Raw genomic sequence first — 19,076 nt, 5'->3', positions numbered from 1 at the left:
GTATTTCCAGAGTATTGGATTATTGAAATGTCATCTTCGATATGTGCTTTGCGTACAACACAACTCAGCTTTTTTCGATTCTTTGCAACTTTGTTTTTGTTAAATACTGGATCTCAAGAAACTTCTTTTTTGTTTATTAACAGAATATTCTAGGCTTAGGAGTGTGATTAGGACTGATAGCAGCTTTGTAATATGGAGTGTATAGTTCTGTTTCACCCTGCCTTTATTGCGCTAAATGGTGGTTGTGTTCTTCCCTTAGTTCATCAACAAGTCTTAGTACAATGTTTTGCATTTTGGTGAGTTTGGTGTTATTGATGATAGTTAACAGTTTTATACTCCTTTCTGGGAGTAATTTTTTGAGGCATGTCACACACTCATTTTATAAAGGATATTTCTTAATTATTTCTAAACTTGTCTTGAACAGCTGTAGTTGTTTAATGCCCTCTTGAATGCAGGAAGTTGCAGGCCTAATCAAAGTCATTACGTGCTTTCTATGCAATTATATTTCAAACATAAAATTGTGTAGATAAACTCTTTAGTATAGTGAAGCATTTTTGTAAATGATAAATTGCATTGTCATTCAAGTTGACACTCTCTAGCTGGAGACCAAATACATGAAAAGCATAGCTCTCCTCCCATATTCACCCTCCCATTTATAGAGACACAGGACAACTTTGAAGAGAATACTATCATCAAGCCTTGAAATGACCATGGATGAGATAACGAAGCATACCAGTACTACCTGGTATAAGGTAAACCTACAGTTTAACCTTTTCCAGGCTTGAAAATGCTTCTTTAAAAAAGTGTTTTCTCTGAACCAGTCTTTGATTTGCCTTGCTACTTGTTTGTTGTTGGGTAGGAGTTATGCAATCCTTCAAAATTCTCCCTTTTTTGCCTATAAAAGGAAAGATCTAGCTGTAACCATTTCCTTGCACAAATTCCCTATTCTATAAAGTTAGGAACTCTCCAGATCTGTCTCACTAAGTTACCAAGTGCACTTTCAGTACAAAGACTCTTCTTTACCCATGTCTTTTTACCTCCATGTTAGTGAGCACAGGCTTAAAAGTAAATGTCTGGGATACTTCCTAAAGTTGATCTTCTGTGGAACTGTAAATATGCTGAACCTTCAGCTTTTGGTGACCAAAGGCAATAAGTTGAGCAAGCAGTAATATATGTAAGCTTAAATTTTTGGATCTATCAATCTAGCCCACAAGAGGTGTAATTTCAGTTCAACTTTTAATTTTCTGAGACAGCAAGTGTAGAACAGGTTGCTTGTGAAGTTAGGAGAAATTAATGCCAAATTTCAGTTAAGCTGTTCTAGACAAGTAAATGAGCAGCTCTGGAGCAGTGGAGTTAAATGGCAAATCTGTTTCTTAAGACTTGCATTTAACTGCTGGTGGTACAGGCTGCTCAGTAATATATCAAGATATGTTCAGATGGGTTAAGTGATGCTTAGAGAATTATGTATAACAGAAGCATATTCTTAACAAAACCATGAGATACAAAAATACTGGCTCTTGCTACTCTATCTTTGGAATGCAGTGTTAGTACAAGGATCTGCGTAAGTATCAAACTATACCTCGTTATGAAATTTTAGGAGAATCAAATGACTTTGAAAAGTATCTCTACTTTTAAAACATGTTACATGATCCTTCTGTCTTTTGGAACAGACTTTATTTATGAGTAGGTCTCATACCTTTGGTGACATCTAAGATGGTTCTTGCCTTCAGAACTATTGAATGTTTAATCTATGACTTTTTACTTGAATTGTTTACAATTATATATTTGTTCAAGAAGCCATTCTAGTGTTCAGAATACCACATCTTAGTTTTGAAAAAAAAAATACAAAGGAAGAAAAAAGTAGGATACCTAGTGCTTTTCCAGTCTCCTTGGAGGTACTTGATAAATAATTAGATTTTCAAGCACTTTTTTTTTTCCCCTACTTGCTCTTTTAATCCAGGTTGTCCAAGAATACTCTAGTTCTTTAGAAAATTTTCTCTTTATGCTATAGATCTTTTAGGTCTCAAACCTCTTTAGACTTATACAGAGACAATCAAACACAAAAAGCAATGAGGCCTTTTCGAAAGGTAACAGTTATATTTTACATAGAATCCATTAGTTATACCACATGTTTCTTTGTAAGGAAGTAAAAGCAACTGCTAAGCAAAAGCTAATGGGTGAGATTCAAATTCTTATGAAGTTTGTGGCAAAACCCTAATTATAGAATGACATGCTTCAACAGATTGTTTTCAGTGCTCCTCTGTAGCATATATGGTTTATAAAATAATGTTTCAATCATGTAATCATGGATTTATCTTTTTTAAAATATTTTGTGTCCCAAGGTAAACATATCACTGTGTAGTTTGAAATGCTACATATAAAACCAGGAGTGAAGAAATCTTCGGTTACTTAGACTTGCACAAAAATGCAAAGAACGGATTCTCATCTGTGACTTATTAACTAAAAAACCTGTTTCAAAGTGTTATGTTAACTACCTCAGGGACACCTTTCTTGATTTTTGATTGCTAGTTGTGATTTGTTTTCCTTTGACAGGAGGAAATCAAATATCTTCATCATTTAAAGAATTTTTGTTAAAAAGACCATGTTCTCATAGTCAACAAAACGATCCACTCAAAAGTGAATTTGTTTTCCTTCTAATACACTGAGGCCTTGTGGAATTAACTGCAGTTCTGTTACTGTTTCTTAGAGATGATGGTTGCAATGATAAAAGCTTCTTATTTGGCCACTTTGCAAACAAATGACTGTGAAGAACTCAAGAAGTTCAGTGTGGCAGCATTAGTGCTGACTGCCAAAATGCCAGGTGGTCATCTGCAGGAAAACTGCAGGAATGTCTATCGAAATACAATTCCTTATGGATATAGATCAATAGTTTATTTCCAAGATAAACTTGTATTTTTGCTGGAAATATATCCATATTTCGTGACTTAAGAAAAGTAATTGGGAATAATTTGTCTAAATTATTTGATCTTTTCTAATTGCAGTGTCTTCATTCTTGTTTTGTGGAGAATGAAAATAAAAACTGAAACCCACGACACTAGGGAACTGTAAGAGAACAGAGGAAAATATATTTGGCCTCTTCAAAGAATGGTGTGGAATATTTTCATAGTGTGCCTCTTAATCAGTAGTGATCTCCAAATCTGACAAAAATCGAGTTTCTAGGGCCAGTAGGTTCCACTTATCCTGAGAACACTTAAAAATGCAATTAATGAACTGATTATCTTGATAAAGTCTTATGAACAAGCAACATAATTAATTATTGCTGTCCTTATAGGTTAAAAAATGAACTGAAGGCAGCAAAAAGTCAACTCCCATCTTACATCAGTTTATAATTTGGACCTTTTATATTGTATTTTCTGAAAGGAGAAGATAAGTCTGAGATACTTGGCTCCCCTCTGTGAAGGTCCCTGTCAACATAGTCTCTACTCTGTATTGCTATTGCTGAAACAGAGACCTGGCACAGAATTTGCAAACAGAAGTTTGGATGGAGCAATGTAGCCATAGGTGTATTTGTGATGTTCTCAATACTGTCCTTGTGCTGGAATTCCCAAGCCTTTCAGATGATGGCAGTTTTAAGCATGTGTTCAGCCAGCATGGTTTAGGAGGGGCAGGTCCTGTCTGACCAACCTGATCTTCTTTTGTGATCAGGTGACCCGCCTGGTGGAGGAAGGGAAGGCTGTGGATGTGGTCTATCTGGACTTCAGCAAAGCCTTTGACACTATCTCCCATGGCACTCTCCTGAAAAAGCTGGCAGCCCACAACTTGGAGAGGGGCACCCTGTGCTGGGTTAGGAACTGGTTGGAGAGCCGGGCTCAGAGAGTGGTGGTGAACGGTGCTGCATCCAGTTGGCAGCCGGTCACTAGTGGTGTCCCCCAGGGATCAGCGTTGGGCCCAGTTCTGTTTAATATCTTTACTGATGATCTGGATGAGGGGATTGAGTGTACCATTAGCAAATTTACAGATGACACCAAGTTGGGGGGCGTGTTGATCTGCTGGAAAGCAGGAGGGCTCTTCAGAGGGACCTGGAAAAGCTGGAGAGATGGTCTGATTCCAGCAGGATGAGGTTCTACAAGACCAAGTGCTGGGTCCTGCACTTTGGCCACAACAACCCCCTGCAGCGCTACAGGCTGGGGACAGAGTGGCTGGAGAGCAGCCAGGCAGAAAGAGACCTGGGAGTCTGGGCTGACAGGAAGCTGAACATGAGCCAGCAGTGTGCCCAGGTGGCCAAGAAGGCCAATGGCATCCTGGCCTGGATCAGGAACAGTGTGGCCAGCAGGACCAGGGAAGTGATTCTTCCCCTGTACTTGGCATTGGTGAGGCCACACCTGGAGTACTGTGTCCAGTTCTGGGCCCCTCAGTTCAGGAAAGATGTTGAGGTGCTGGAGCAGGTCCAGAGAAGAGCAACAAGGCTGGTGAAGGGACTCGAGCACAGGTCCTATGAGGAGAGGCTGAGGGAGCTGGGGTTGTTTAGCCTGGAGCAAGCTCAGGGGAGACCTCATCACTCTCTGCAGCTACCTGAAAGGAGGTTATAGCCAGATGGACATTGGTCTCTTCTCCCAGGCAACCAGGATAGGACAAGAGAGCATGGTCTTAAGCTGTGCCAGGGGAGGTTTAGGTTGAATATTAGGAGAAAATTTTTTTACAGAGAGAGTAATCAGATATTGGAACGGGCTGCCCAGGGAGGTGATGGATTCACCGTCCCTGGAGGTTTTTAAGATGAGACTGGATGTAGCACTTAGTGCCACGGTCTAGGAACCACAGCAGTGTTGGATCAAGGGTTGGACTTGATAATCTCAGAGGTCTTTTCCAACCCAGTCGATTCTATGATTCAGGCTTCCCACTGCTTCATTGTAGGGATGGCATACACTGCCTATGTAACTTAGAGACTATATCCATACAGTGACACCTCACCTCCATGTGTCAAAGCTCTCTTTCTCCAAGATATTGTAACTATATCCAAGTTGCCTGTTGGGAATGATTTTGGCAAATACTGTCCCCCAAACTGTGATTGCATGTTGTCTGTTAATTGGCAGAGACTAAAAATGTGAGGGGGGATGTGGTAGTCATTAAACAGTGCAGAAGTTGGAGCCTGTGTCTCACCTATATATACATATATATATATATATATATGTAAAACCAGGTTGATTTCACATGGCAGCCTGGTTTGTGTTAATTTCTTGTGCAGTGAGACATGAATTACCTGGCCTTGATTAAAGACTCCCGGTCATGATCTGTTTCCAACTATTCAAGAGCTGAGATGATGGATGTAAGTGAGGAAAGGAAGCAACACAGTTGCAATTTGCCTGCGTGAAAGTTATGTTCCTTTAGGAAGCAGTGGTCGCAGAATGAGAATGATAGTAATTGCTATGATGGTAATGACTGTAATAATGAAGTTGTCTTAAGGTAAAAGTAAACTGAAAAGGTGGTCTCCATCTCTCCTTCTCTCTGGCAATTCGTGCAATCTGGCAATATTGCACTGGTTATACAGAGGTGGGGAGGTGGCAGATTTCATATGATCTCATACAACTCTTAAGTTTTCTCTGTCATGTATAGAGATTGTTGATACAGTTTTTCATTATATTCATCTTTGGGGGCTTTTTTGATTTAGCTGAACTAGTGAACTTCAGCACACAGATGGCCATATGGAAGTGGGTTATACTGTTATGAAATATTTCAAGTCTGGTGTCAACAAATTTCTCATAGTTCTGAAATGACTTGTTTTGTAAAGTCAGTTTAGAAAGATAAATGCCAATAGAGTAAATATGCTGTACTTAGGGGTCGTAAGAATTGAGGTTGACTAGCTCATTTTGGGCTTTGTTTCTAACTTACTGTAGATTAATGACATGGTACAATTTTTTGGAACATTTTTACCTATATATTAAAAGACCCGCTTGCTCAGAGTAAAGTTTTATTTTGTTTGTCTGAAAGACGGAAAAAAATTGTTTTCCGTCAAAGAGCACAGTATCTGATTGAACTATTTTGCAGGCTGGAATGGAGAAGTGGGGTGAAAAGGGGGGATCCATCTTGGGAAAAGAGAGAGAAGAAACAGGAGTGCAAAATGAAACAATATATTTCATGCGTGGAAATGGAAAACACTTAACAAATATCTGCCTTGTAGAACTCAGAAGATGGCTGTGAATTCAGGGATGAGTCAGCTACTGTGGGAATCATTAAGCAACACAATATAGCCCATAACAGGCTTACGGGAGCTCAGAGATTTCTCTCCCCAGCAGGTGAAAGGAACGTGTAGTCTTTGCTTTTTACTCTTATTTATATATGGCATGATTTTATAGCAAGAAAATTATTTCCTTTTTAAATTTCAAATTAAACTCAACAATTTCTGGCTGCTTTGAAAAGATTAATCCAATAGAATAAGCAGATCCAGTTGAAAAAATTAAGCTGTAAAACCTTTTTTTACCTTCTTAAATTGTGAACTTTTCCAGTGTTTATGTTCAGTTACATGCCTGTCCCATTTTTACTGGCTGTCTAGACAGTACAAATAAAAAAGTAAATTTGCAGTAAATTTTCGATCTGAGAGGCTGAAAAGGAAGATCCAGATTGTTCCACAAGAATGAGCAAGAAATGGAACAGAATGATTTTGCTAACAATCTATAAGTAGTCAGAGTAATACCTTTCTTTCCAAAGCGACAGAATAATATTGTAGTTCTTCCTCTGTTTCTCATCCCAGATGTTGTTGGGGTTTTTTGCAGTTCCTTTAAGCTTTTCTTTACCACATTGGTCTTGTTTTCTGACTGAGAGTTAGGCAGTGGTGCTAAATCAAAATGTCTTGTTGTTTTGAGGTCCCTGGCGTAGGTTTTAATTGAGTTACCATTAGTTATTTTTGTTGTTCTAAATAATTTTCATTTTTTCACAGAATGTGTTGCTTTCTCCTGCAAGAAGACAGGAGACATCTTCAGTCTTGCTAGTGAAGAAAGAATAATGGGCCTTACAAATAAGGAACATAAAGTATATTTTCCTGGTTTGTCCCATATTGGATAGATCTGTGACATGATCTGGACATTGCAACACTGAAATATTTCAATATTTATCTTTCAGATTCTCTGCTACTCCATGGTTCATGCAGTCCTGAGCTACATTTCCATTCTATAAAATTCAAAGAGATAGGGACCACAGAAAAGGATGCAGGAAAACCTACCTATGGAGCTGTTGAAATGGGGAAATAGGCAGTGTTGAGGGGTGAGGGGCAAAGTTCAAACTACATGGGATGTAGATACTCCATGTTTAATAGGTAACTACCTTTCTGAGGTATCACAAAATATACGAGTTGGTGTTTTTCCTGTAATGGCATCGCATGGAGAACACATACTGTGTCTTTGCTTTGACTATGGATGTTGTCTCTTGGGATGAGACACTGTATTCACTCCATACTTTGCCCTAAGATGAGCTTCTTAGCTTGGATATTACCTAAGTATTTGCAGAAAATCTGTTCTTTGTGAAAATCATCTACTGGTACCTCAGTCACTTCTGTGCATTTCAGGAGAATATTCTAGGTGCCAACCAATCCAAAGTAAATTGCTTTGATGTGGAGGAAACCTCTGACTTAACTTTCCCACAAGTTATCTTGTTATGAAACATGGTTTACCCAATTTGCCATTTCATTGTTGCTTTAGTAATGATGAGTAAATGCATTTCATTAACTTCTCTCACAGCATGAGTTGTTGCTTCTTTTTGCATACTCCCTTTAAATAAGTGAGGTGATAATGATATCATTAAAGACTCTATGCAAGCATGACATTTGACTAGATCTGCTGTACAGAGGGCAGTTGTGTTCTGTGCATTTATTGATTCTTGATGTATTTCTCAGGCTATGGACTAATGGTAGTTAACTTGCCCTGTGTTTAGCAGGAAATTACTTTGTCTCTGAATGGAAATCACATCTAATAAATGAGAGTAGACTATTTCTAAATGTTTAGGAAACTTAAAAGAGTTCAACTTTTTTATTTCTACATTTGAAAAATTAAGTGTGTCGGATTATTTCTACATTTGAAAAATTAAGTGTGTCGGATAGGACTTCCCCCTTTACTGTATATGATTACTCATGATATTTTTGTCAAGAGCTATAGATTAATTGAACTTGCAATGCAATCTTCTGTAATAATTCTTGTCAAATTGTATTCCTCAGAAGGTAATCTACACTACTGTTTCTGTTTCTTTCCATGAATAGCACAGGGAGCATCTGAACATCTTTTCTGCTTCCCAGAGTGCTTCCCTTCCCCCTTTCACAATGTTTCTGCTGTATACAGACTGAGTCATTTTCCTCTTCAAATGTTCAGGTTGTTTGCTAGGTTTTCAAGTGAGCCATTGTGAGCTATTTGTGCCAAAAATGGTCCTTTTTAGAATAGAAAATCACCATGATAAGTAACCTATGACAAATACATAATAGCTTTTTTTTTTTAAATGGGAATTTTAAATTAGTCTGAAAAGGTAAGAGGTTTGGGGGATAATTTTCCCCTGCTTTTCTACTACCCCAGGCCTCTCGTGAATCCCACCAGGTAAAGCCAGTTTGTGGTGTAGTTTTTAAGACAAAACTCTTTGTGTTAGAAATGACTAGATTTACCGATAGGAGTTTTGTGTTTACAGCTAACTTAACTAAACCCACTTTTTAAAAAAAGCTTTTATTATCTGATATTGGTGCTTTACAAATATTCCATTTCTCAAGACTGGATATCTGTGGTCATAATTCACAGTGTTGTGGCAAGGCAATAGTGAGGAGGCATCACTGGGAGAAAACAAGAGGGCTGCTCTTGGGGTAACTCCCTTGCTGTACTCTGCTTCAGGTAGCTGTGGATATGGGAGCTCTTCCCTTCATGCTTACTGCTTTGGTTGCTTGTGGGGTGAGCTTTAGAAAGATCAGGCAAAATTAAAATTATGGGATTCTTGTTGGGATTTGACCACTCTTTGTCAGCCACTGAACCAACTCACACAGTTTAATTTCGCTTTATGAAATTTCAGTAGCAGGAGTGCAACAGCTGTGTGTTGGGTCAGGAAGGACAGCACTGTAGGTTCGTGTACAGAAGGTTATCCCTCATTCAGGGCTCCAGATTTCCCTACTTATCTTGCCAAACTGCTGGTAGGCTTTTCAACCCTTGACTCTTCTAACAAACATTTAAAAGTGATCAAATACTAAGTATTTCTTTAAAAAAACACACATATTTACCCAGTAGCTGAGCATTATAAGGCACGATTTTTAGTAACTATTTTACCAAACTTGCCTTCTAGAACACAGACAGCACTCAGGTTTGCTTGTATGTTGAACCAGTCAAACAAGAAAATTCTCTCATTAATCACTTTGCTTAACTGTTTTTGGGATATCTGAAAATGTCTCATAGTAGCCAAGCAGCTGGATACACAGTAATCAAGCGATTATATAAAAGCAACCTTGTTGTGCACCTTGCCAAAAAAATCCCACAAAACCCCCCAACCAAACAATGACTTCAAAAAAAAACAAAACCAGTGGTTTTTTTCTGTAGCATGTCTCTTCCTGTTTCTGTGCCTGATAATAATTTTGTTCTTCCCTTTTCTTGAGAAATGAGTTTGTTTCTTTTCTATTAGATTGTCAGGCTTTACTGTTTATTCTTTTGAATATGTGGTTTGGTGCAGCGAAGAAAGAATTTAGCACCAATCTGTTGGTGTGGAACAAGAGACAAATGAAAGCTGTTTAATCACCCTTGGCTATGAACTTAAACCAGCATAACATAGCCTGTTGGTCTTGCTGAAGTTGTCCTTAATATTGACCTTTTTCTTTATTTTGTGTTATGGTAGCCACTATGAAGCCTAATAAAGAAATCGGGATCCTCTTGTGAGCCCCACAGAACTGTTTTATGAGTCACTGACGCAGAGCCCCACTTTACTCTCTTGGGGGGAGCTGAAGCATGAGAATAGAGGGGGAAAAGAAGGGATATAAGGCAGTGCGAGGAGCAAAAGAGGTAGCTCTTGTTATAACCTCTGGAAACATAGAAACTGTGAAAGGCTGCTGTGACTCTGGAATGCAAAAAGTTGAAAGGGTTGGCTAATTGGAAAGCACAGCCTGAGTTGTTGACCTGGAAGGGAGACTAAAGGCAGGTTCGTCTAAGCAGGAGGTACAAGGGCTTTGTGGAGAGAGGACAGTGGTAGGGGCTTTTATGCTTGGGTGCTGGGCTGCTTGGAGATTGGTAGTTTGTGTGTGATGGGAACAGTGTGAGGTAGTAGGAGGACACATAGAAGCTAGTGTAAAATAGATGAGAACCACTGCCTTGGAAAGATGAGATAAAAATTGAGCAAACACAGAAGTTCACAGCTTGCTGGTTGCTTAGTCATTGTCAGTTGCAACTGCTTTGTACTAGACTGGTAGAGAGAGGTTGCAAGAAGGAATTTGAGAGCAGGACTGTCAGCCTCAAGAATTTTTATTTTGCTTCTTTGTTTAGAAGGTTGTTCTTTTTTTCCCCCTCACTGAAGAAAGCATGTACGTGACTTGAGGGCAGGTGGAAAAGAAAAGGTAATGTTTGTCCAGTTCCTGTTGAAAATAGGATTCTTTGGCCTTTTGTGTCTTGAGTTTAGCCTTGCAATTTATCAGGCTCTCTTAAAAATAAATAAATAAGCAACGAACAGTGCTATATACAGTTACATCAAAGGGCTGAGTCACTATGTGCTGGGTAGCCTGAAAAAATGGATCAAAACCTTTGTAATGAAAATAAACAAGAGATACTGAGGAGACAGTAGACATCAGCTATAAAGTGGAATGTGGTGGGAGAAAACTCTTCCCTTTTTTGAAAGACTTTTTGTGATTGAAGTAACTTTAAAAAAAAAACGTTTCAAAAGTCAACATCAAAACAAGGCCATTATATCCTAGTCCCTAACAAATGGGGAGAAAAAAATCAGTTGTCTTGAAACATATGTGGAAGCCTCAACAATAGTGTTTACTTTAAGAAAAATGTTTCATTTCCTTTAAATGGCAATTCCAAAGAGTTTTGCTTTCAGTGTATTTTTTTTAATTGGAACCAAATTATTAGTAATAAAAATAAATAAAATTAGCAACAAAAAAAGAGCTGCATATGTCATCTGTCTGAATTTCTGTAAGGCCTTTGACATGGTCCCCTACAACATCCTTCTCTCTAAATTGGACAGATATGGATTTCATGAGTGGACTGTTCATTGGTTAAGGAATTGGCTTCAGACCCCTCATCATCTTTGTGGCCCTCTGCTGGACCCTCTCCAGTAGCTCCTTGTGTCTCTTGTACTGAGGAGCCCAGAACTAGACATGCCTGGAGAAGAGTAGGCTTCAGGGAGACTGCTGACTCTCAGTACTTAAAGGAAGCCTATAAGAAAGATGGGGACAAACTTTTTAGCAGAGCCAGTTGCCAGCGGTAATGGTTTTAAACTAAAAAAGAGTAGGTTTAGATTAGATATAAGGAAGAAGTTTTTTACAATGAGTGTGATAAAACACTAAGGTTGCCCAGAGAGGTAATAGATGCCCTATCCCTGGAAACATTCAAGTTCAGGTTGCATGGGGCTTTTCATCTAGTTGAAGATGTCCCTGCTCATTGCAAGGAAGTCAGACTGGGTGACCTTCAAAGGTCCTTTCAACCCAAACTATTCTATGATTCTATGAAATTAAATAGCTTGCTATTAATTTGAGCAAGGAGATCTTCATGCTGCCACTGTCTAACTGGACATTACATTTATAAATAGTATTCATAATGAAGTTATTTTTTAGATCAGGTATTTGTGCTTTTGTTTGTGTATATTAGAGAAGTGTGGTGTGAGAGAGAGATTACCTTTGATGCCTGTTCTTTTGTTGCTATGTTCTTCTACCTGAGGACATAAGCTATAACTCTCTCAAAACAAAGCATATTCTCTTGTCCTGTCTTTTGAGTGATTATCCCAATGGAGGTAAAGTAGAAGCCTTGAAACTGATCGAGAAATGTCTGCCCATAAAAGTGCTTGATTTGTTTTTTCTGGATTAATCTTTGGTTGACATGTCTGAACTTATTTAACTCAAAGGAATAAATAATGCCTGTTTCCATTTATTTATTTTTAGATGGCAAATACATTAACTTTGCATGCTCATTGAGTAGCTGTCATCCATTATCTGCAACTTGAGTGGTACTGAGAGCCCTTTCAATACAAACCCAATGAACTTGCGTTCCTTTCAGAGACATCTTAATATCTCCTCTCCAGTCTTCCTCCCTTCAGACCTTCGTAAGTGAAGTCAGGTCCCAAGAGATAAAGAGATCTGGCTTTCAAAGAGAGTCCAAATTGTTTGAAAATCTCTCTTGCCCTTTGGAGACCAGAGTGAGACACTTAATTAAACATTTGTGGCTCTGAAGAAGAAAGAGGGGAAAAAAAACCCTGAGTTCTTTCACACAGTTGCCTGGCTCAGACCAAAAGCTTGAGAGCAAGCTGAGTATTGCATGATTTAAAAAGAAGTTAGATTCTGATGTGGAAGTAGATGTTGGAGTGAAGGGCTTTGCTTTGCCATTCAGTTCCCAGAATATGTTATGAATGTACCATGAGGGCCCTGAAACAGTCTCTTTCAATTTGAAGCATGCTGTGTACCATGAGATTATCTGTCTTCTATCGAACGTAAAAACTAGTTTGGATTAGTACTGTGACAAACTCCAAAGTAAATGCCCAGTTTTCAAAATCACCTCTTGTAGAGAATACGTGAAATTTGGAAGCCTTTGAGTGTACATATCTTAAATAAGTCTGATAGATCTAACTTGCTTTCGTGAACCAGTATTCGGCAATGAAAATATGCAGCTCTCTATGTGATGAGAAATACAGTGAGAGTGAATTGTGGCCCGGTGACATGCAGCAGTTGAACATTGCCTGTTAAGCTGTATAGGATAAATCTAGGTCAGGAAAAGAGAAAATGCAAATGGGAGAATACTAAAAGGAGATGTTACTACTAGACAAAATTTAAATTACGCCATGAGATTTGTGCTGGGGATTTTTTCCCCTGTGATGGAAGGTTTTATGTATCCTATGATTAAGGTTTGCAGAGATGGAATAGACCTCTAGCAACTGAAAGAATTTTTCAGTTAGTAATTGACAGCTCAAGTGCAAAAGATATCTCTCTGCTATAGCAAACTTAACGTGTTTATATATATACTCACATGTGTATTATAATTATAAATTTTAAGCCTTTTTAAGTATACTATAGGCTATGTAGATTAGTTAATATTGGAAAATGGAATCTCTAAAGGATGCAGAGGATTCTTTAAGAAAATAAAATTTGGTGTTTAAGAGCTGTTTCTTTAGTGAGAAACATAAAAAGTAGAAATTAGAGAAAAAGAGTGGCTTTAATCCACTTTCCTGAGACTGAGAAAAAATAATAATCCACTAGCAGGGATGACTTGCACAACTGGAGTAGAACTGGGGCTGTTCAGTCTGGACCCAGGGTGACCTAGTTGCAACCTTCCAGTACCTAAAGGGGGCCTGCAAGAGAGATGGAGAGGGACTTTTTACAGGAGCACGTGTGATGGGACAAGGGGGAATGGCCTTAAACTGAAAGAGAAGAGGTTTAAATTAGATATTAGGTAGAAATTCCTTACTGTAAGGGTGGTGAAACACTATAATAGGTTGCCTAGAGAGCTTGTGGATGCCCCATCCCTGGAGGTGTTCAAGTCCAGGTTGGATGGGGCTTTGAGCCAACTTGATCTGGTAGGTGTCCCTGTCCATGGTAGGAACATTGGAACTAGACAACCTTTAAGATCCCTTCCAACCCAAATCACTTTATGATTCTATGAAAATCTAAGAGTTGAAAAATCAGGATCTTTCCTTGAGTAGAAGTTTATCTGCTTAATGCAGGTACCGCAATGAAATGTGGTATGACTTTTTTAGTTAGAAAGCCTTCCTATTGTTATGAGCCAAACCTCTTCATTCATTTTCTGAGCATTCTCAGCACGGACTGATTTCCAGAAAAACTGTCTTGCAAAAAATAAAAATGACAAGTCAGAATGGAATATAAATTTATGGAGATGAACATTTATATCTTCACCTGATAATTTTGACTGCTAGAGTATATGAAAAAAGCCAAATGCCAATGTTTGCCTTTTCAAAACTTTTTCACAACATCAGATAGCCCTACTTGATTACTAAGCCCTGTCTCTCCAGCAAGCACAGTCAAGAGGTTATTTGCCATGAATTGATTGTTTGGCCTTTCCATGAAACATGAAATATGGAAGGAAGTATTGAGAACATTTTGTGAACTGATGATCAGTGACTCTCAGCTGCTTTATCCTTTCTGTCTAAAGACCGTTGGTAACAGACTCTGTGATCATTCATGCTGTTATCAGTTTGTTCACATTAGCTTCTTCTTCTCCTGTAGCTGTCATCATTCACTTACAGACCTGCTTCATCACGCAGAGCTCTCAGCAAACCGGTGAATCTTTTACTGTGTTCAGAGACCAGTACAAGATTGAGGGCTTATTCTGTGATGCTTACTGATACAATTTCCCTTTTGATCTTCTGTGGACCCAAATTTTTTAAAAAAAAAATTCTGTTCACTGAATGTTTCTTTTGTCCTTTGCAGAAGGGCTAGCTCTGTAAGATTATGATTTTCTGTTATTGTCCACTGAATAAAGATTATAGGTCTTCTACCTGCAGTTCCTCTTCTACTGCAATTATTTGATGATGGATAACTGGCTGGTATAAGGTATAGAGGCAAAACCATCTGTATATCTGTATGTTTTCAGCAATGTGTTTTAATGTAAGGGCTGGCAGGGGAAGGGATTAGGTTATAGGGGCAGCATACAGTAAACTGTCATGCTTTTCTTATATATAATAAATCTGTCTCATTGTAACCTTATGTGGATTAAACTTCAGTGGTTCAGGTGTTAAGAACAGCCTGGACTACAAATGCCACTTCTCAGTGACTCTCCTCAAAGATTCATGTTCTCATGGGCTACTGGTTAAACCTGTAAATGTCTTATCAAGATCTAGTTCTTCAATTCCTCCCTCCCCTCCTTTCTTTTAACAAAGAATTAACTGAGTGCCCATCCTTCACCTTTTTTTTTGAGTACTTCTTGAAGTCATAAGTTATAGATATACTGTTCTTTTTGTTACTGAGAGTGCTTGACAGGGGGGCAGGGCCATAGTAGTGAGCTGCATGGGCCTGCCCCTTCCTTATGCTGCCACTGGAATAACCTGGGGATAAATGATGTGTGTGTCCCCATCAGTTTTCAGCCATATTAGTGACCAGTGAACTGGCTGTGTTTGTCACCAGGTTGTTATTCCTAGCCCAAAAGAGAGAGCTAAGCAAGAGAATCTGAGGCAATGCTAGAATATCCCTTTCAGTCACAGCCGCAACTAGGTCACCTGGAACTGGCCATAAAGAAGCATCCTCTTACGTCTGATATCTGTGTCATTGCAAAGGGTTTCTTCCTCTCACTGGAAAACTACAGCACATACTCTGTACAGTATTGTACCTGATGTAATTGTCTCTTTCAGCTCCCTGTAGTTGCCTCTTTACTGCCTCTGATCTTAGATTAGGTACTGGCTTATTTAACCACTTCAGTGAGAGTGGTTTAGAGGTAATTCATCTGCAATATTTGTCTTCTAAGGACTATATCACATCCACTTTAATAAGATGAATGCTTTTATTTTTGTATGATAACAACTAAGTGTACCCCTGTAGAACATCGACCCTCTTGCTTTTTTACTAGCTGTTCATTTGAGAGTGGATGAATGACTTGCAAGGCAGCAATGTAAATCCCTAATATCACATTATTGTCCTTTTTCTTCATGGAATCCAAGTCCTGTTGCACTTAGGGAGGCTACAATTATTGTGAACATTTAGCATTAAAAAAGTGCATTTTTTCAACAGTCTGGTGATTCCTTTTTATGAAGTCTTGTTCTTTAGTAGGACGGTTTCATTCTGTTAGATACTAAAATACAAATGTTCCAATATTGTTATGGTGTTACACTGCAGTTAGTGTTTTTATTTACTAAAATGTTTGTGCGTGCGACTTGGGATCTTAAAACAGTTTCACTGGTGTTTATTAGAGTTCACTGTAGGTTGGATTTTCTTTGTTTTACTAGGCATCAAAGCAGGTTTTCTCTGTAGAACTCACAGGAACTGGAGTGACTTAGCAGGATTTTTCTTCAAGATCAAATCAAAACTTTGGACCTCACAGCAAAAATCAAGGTTTAACAGGCAATGTATTCATTCAGAGACAGGATACTAAGTTTATATTACAGCAGTATACAAAGTAGAATTTAATTGGCTAATCTATCACTTTGCATGAAGGGACAGGGAAGTTTTTCTTAAACCAAAATGGCAATTAAGAACTTTATGAATGTACCGGGCCTAATTATACTCTGTTATTACATCTAATGAGTTTAAAATGACCTTAGTCATCTCACTGCTTCCTCAATTATTCTTTCCTTTTTTTAAACTTCCAGTAGTTACAGCTCAGCTGTGATCTACTTCCATTATTCTGCTCAGCTTTTAATATTATAAAATAAGCTGAAATGCTTTTTATTGATGCAAACATTGCGTTATAGAGTTTTACAAACAGATTTATAAACAGTTTATTTGTTTATACTTAAAAGCTAAGACCCAACCTTTAGTTTTGGGAAAGAGGCAGAGAGTGCACCAAATGTTATTTTAAGATATAAGTACATATCAACAGGAGTTGATCAATTTAAGATATCATATATCAGTAAGGGTTTTGATTTTTCAGCACAGCTAATTTTTGATACTTATAATAGAAAGTTTGGATGATAGGCTGTGTTGTGGATATAACAAGTATATTGCATATCTTATCCAGTCCTGCTGCTTTTCCTTTCTGCTAGCCTTTTGACCTATTACAAAACAATAAAGTGTGAATAAAAAGTAGTGAAGTCTTAAAATCCCAACTACCGGTTGAGTCAATACTATTCACTCTGTATCACAGTCTGAAACTGAGGAAATTCATGTTTGAGAGAACTCCACTTCTGTTCCTGAGTGTGATATTCTAGAAGGTTGATAAGGAGAATGCAGTTTCATTCTTGAACAACCCAGATGTTAACACTTGTCCTTATAGGTGGTGACAAGCTTCTGCCGAACAACATTTCAGGAATGTTGTTTCTTGAGTTGAAAGGGAAATTCCTTATGTTGAAGTTTATTGTACTCATTCAAATAGCATAATTTCTATTCTGTGGGAAGTTCTGGGCTTTTAAGAAGAATGGAAAATTTTCCATTCAAAGTTGGTTTTTTTCCAGAAAGAAAAAACAACCCAGCAACATTTCTTTATAATTATATAATAATTTTAGAAAAGCTATTTGAAATAAAATGGAGCTTGAAAGCTTAGTGCAGCCTTTTGACTCAGCTGTGACTCTTCATTCTAAGAAGTCTGTAGAAGTGGGTACTTGTGAGCTCCATTGACAAGAACCCGATGTGCTCAAAGGCGTTGGCTTCACGGCAGTCAGTGTGGTAGAAGCACTTCTGTAGCAAACATCTGAGCTTTCCAACAGCCCCTTAGGAAAGCTGGTAAAACACTAGCCATAATCCTGTCAGTATTCTGCATGTATTTCCCTAGAAATTCCTCAAAACCAGTTATGTTAACATGTCCATGAACTGGCATTTTTCCACTGCAGCCTATCAATCTGGAGAATTCTTGGGAAGTTCTTAATACTTAGTAGACATTTTGGCCTTTCCATTGCTATACTGCTTTTGGTCACTGCTGTTGTTCAAGAAAGAGCCTACAACAATTGTCAGGAAGGCCTTGCCCTCCGGTGTTAAAACGTTTTGTTTCAGGAGATGAAGAATTTATATTCTATGTTTTATCTTTCAGGAATTCTTCACTGGGTGAAACTGATAGACAACTTTGAGGCTGAGTATGAGTATGTCACCAATGAAGGAACAGTGTTCACTTTCAAGACAAACCGCCATTCTCCAAATTACCAGTTAATCAACATTGACTTCAGTGATCCAGAGGAATCCAAATGGAAAGTTCTCGTCCCTGAACATGAAAAAGATGTTCTAGGTAAGAGTTCAAGTCAAGTTAAAGAATTCCTATTCTGCTTTTTTCAAATTAATTCAGTAATTAGTCTATTGAATGATCTTTTACAGACCTTCTTAATTTTTTCCTATGTTTAAACTTTTTATAGGATTTGCAATTAAAAGGTTTCCTGAGATACAAGACATTTAGAATCACAGAATATGATGAGTTGGAAGGGACCCACAGGGATCATTGAGTCCAATCCTTAGCCCTGCACAGGAGCATTCCCAAGAGTCACACCATGACCCCAAGAGTATTATCCAAATGCTTCTTGAACTCTGTCAGGCTTGGTAACCACTTCCCTGGGGAGCCTGTTCAAGTACCCAGCCACTCTCTGGGAGAAGAACCTTTTTCTAATATCCAGCCTAATCCCCTGACACAACTTCAGGCCATTCCCTTGGGTCCTGTCACTGGTCACCACAGAGAAGAGATCAGTGCCTGCTCCTCCTCTTCCCCTCACGAGGAAGTTGTAACTGCAATGAGGTCTCCCCTCAGTCTCCTCTTCTCTAGGCTGAACAGACCAAGTGATCTCAGCCACTCCTCATACAGCTTCCCCTCAAGGCCCTTCATCATCTTCATTGCCCGCCTTTGGGCACTCTCTAACAGCTTAATATCTTTTTTATATCGTGGTGCCCAAAATTGCACACAGTATTAAAGGTGAGGCTGCAGCAGTGCAGAGCACAGCGGGACAATCCCCTCCCTCAACCGGCTGGTGATGCTTTGCCTGATGCCCCCCAAGACACAGTTGGCCCTTCTGGCTGCCAGAATCAATCTCTCTCTCCTTCTCTCTCTCTTACATCCTGTGTGGCCATAGTGAAGTTGTTTTCATCTGTCCTTGGTTTAATTCTGTGTTTGTAGGAAATGAGGGGAAAGTATTTTCCTGCTTTATGTCAGTGTAATAAATGTTTACTAGACAGTCAGGGATTACAACAAGAGGGACTTTGTAAGCAGAAAGAAGGAAAAGAGTAAATCTGGCAGTAGTGTAGCACACTTTGAACAGAATTGATCAGAATTTGAGACAGGATTTTTTGTTGTTCCTGGAATAAAAGGAGTAAACAATACTTCAAAAAAAAG

General features: G+C 38.6%; 1 protein-coding gene across 1 annotated transcript in view; it reads left to right on the top strand.

Annotated features, from left to right (window-relative positions):
• LOC113993463 (prolyl endopeptidase) overlaps window positions 1–19,076 on the top strand; it is a 92,371-nt gene that overhangs the window by 27,523 nt on the left and 45,772 nt on the right. Inside the window, exon 8 of the mRNA XM_027731660.2 lies at window positions 17,796–17,987. Within this exon, the coding sequence (XP_027587461.1) occupies window positions 17,796–17,987 (192 nt within the window). The remainder of the gene's footprint in view (window positions 1–17,795; window positions 17,988–19,076) is intronic.

This window comes from Pipra filicauda, unplaced genomic scaffold (genome assembly GCF_003945595.2).
Source record: "Pipra filicauda isolate LSUMZ 115617 unplaced genomic scaffold, ASM394559v2 scaffold176_size3548034_pilon, whole genome shotgun sequence".
Lineage (NCBI taxonomy): Eukaryota > Metazoa > Chordata > Aves > Passeriformes > Pipridae > Pipra > Pipra filicauda.
Note: the sequence above shows the minus strand (reverse complement) of the source record. Positions and strands in the feature narration are given on the sequence as shown.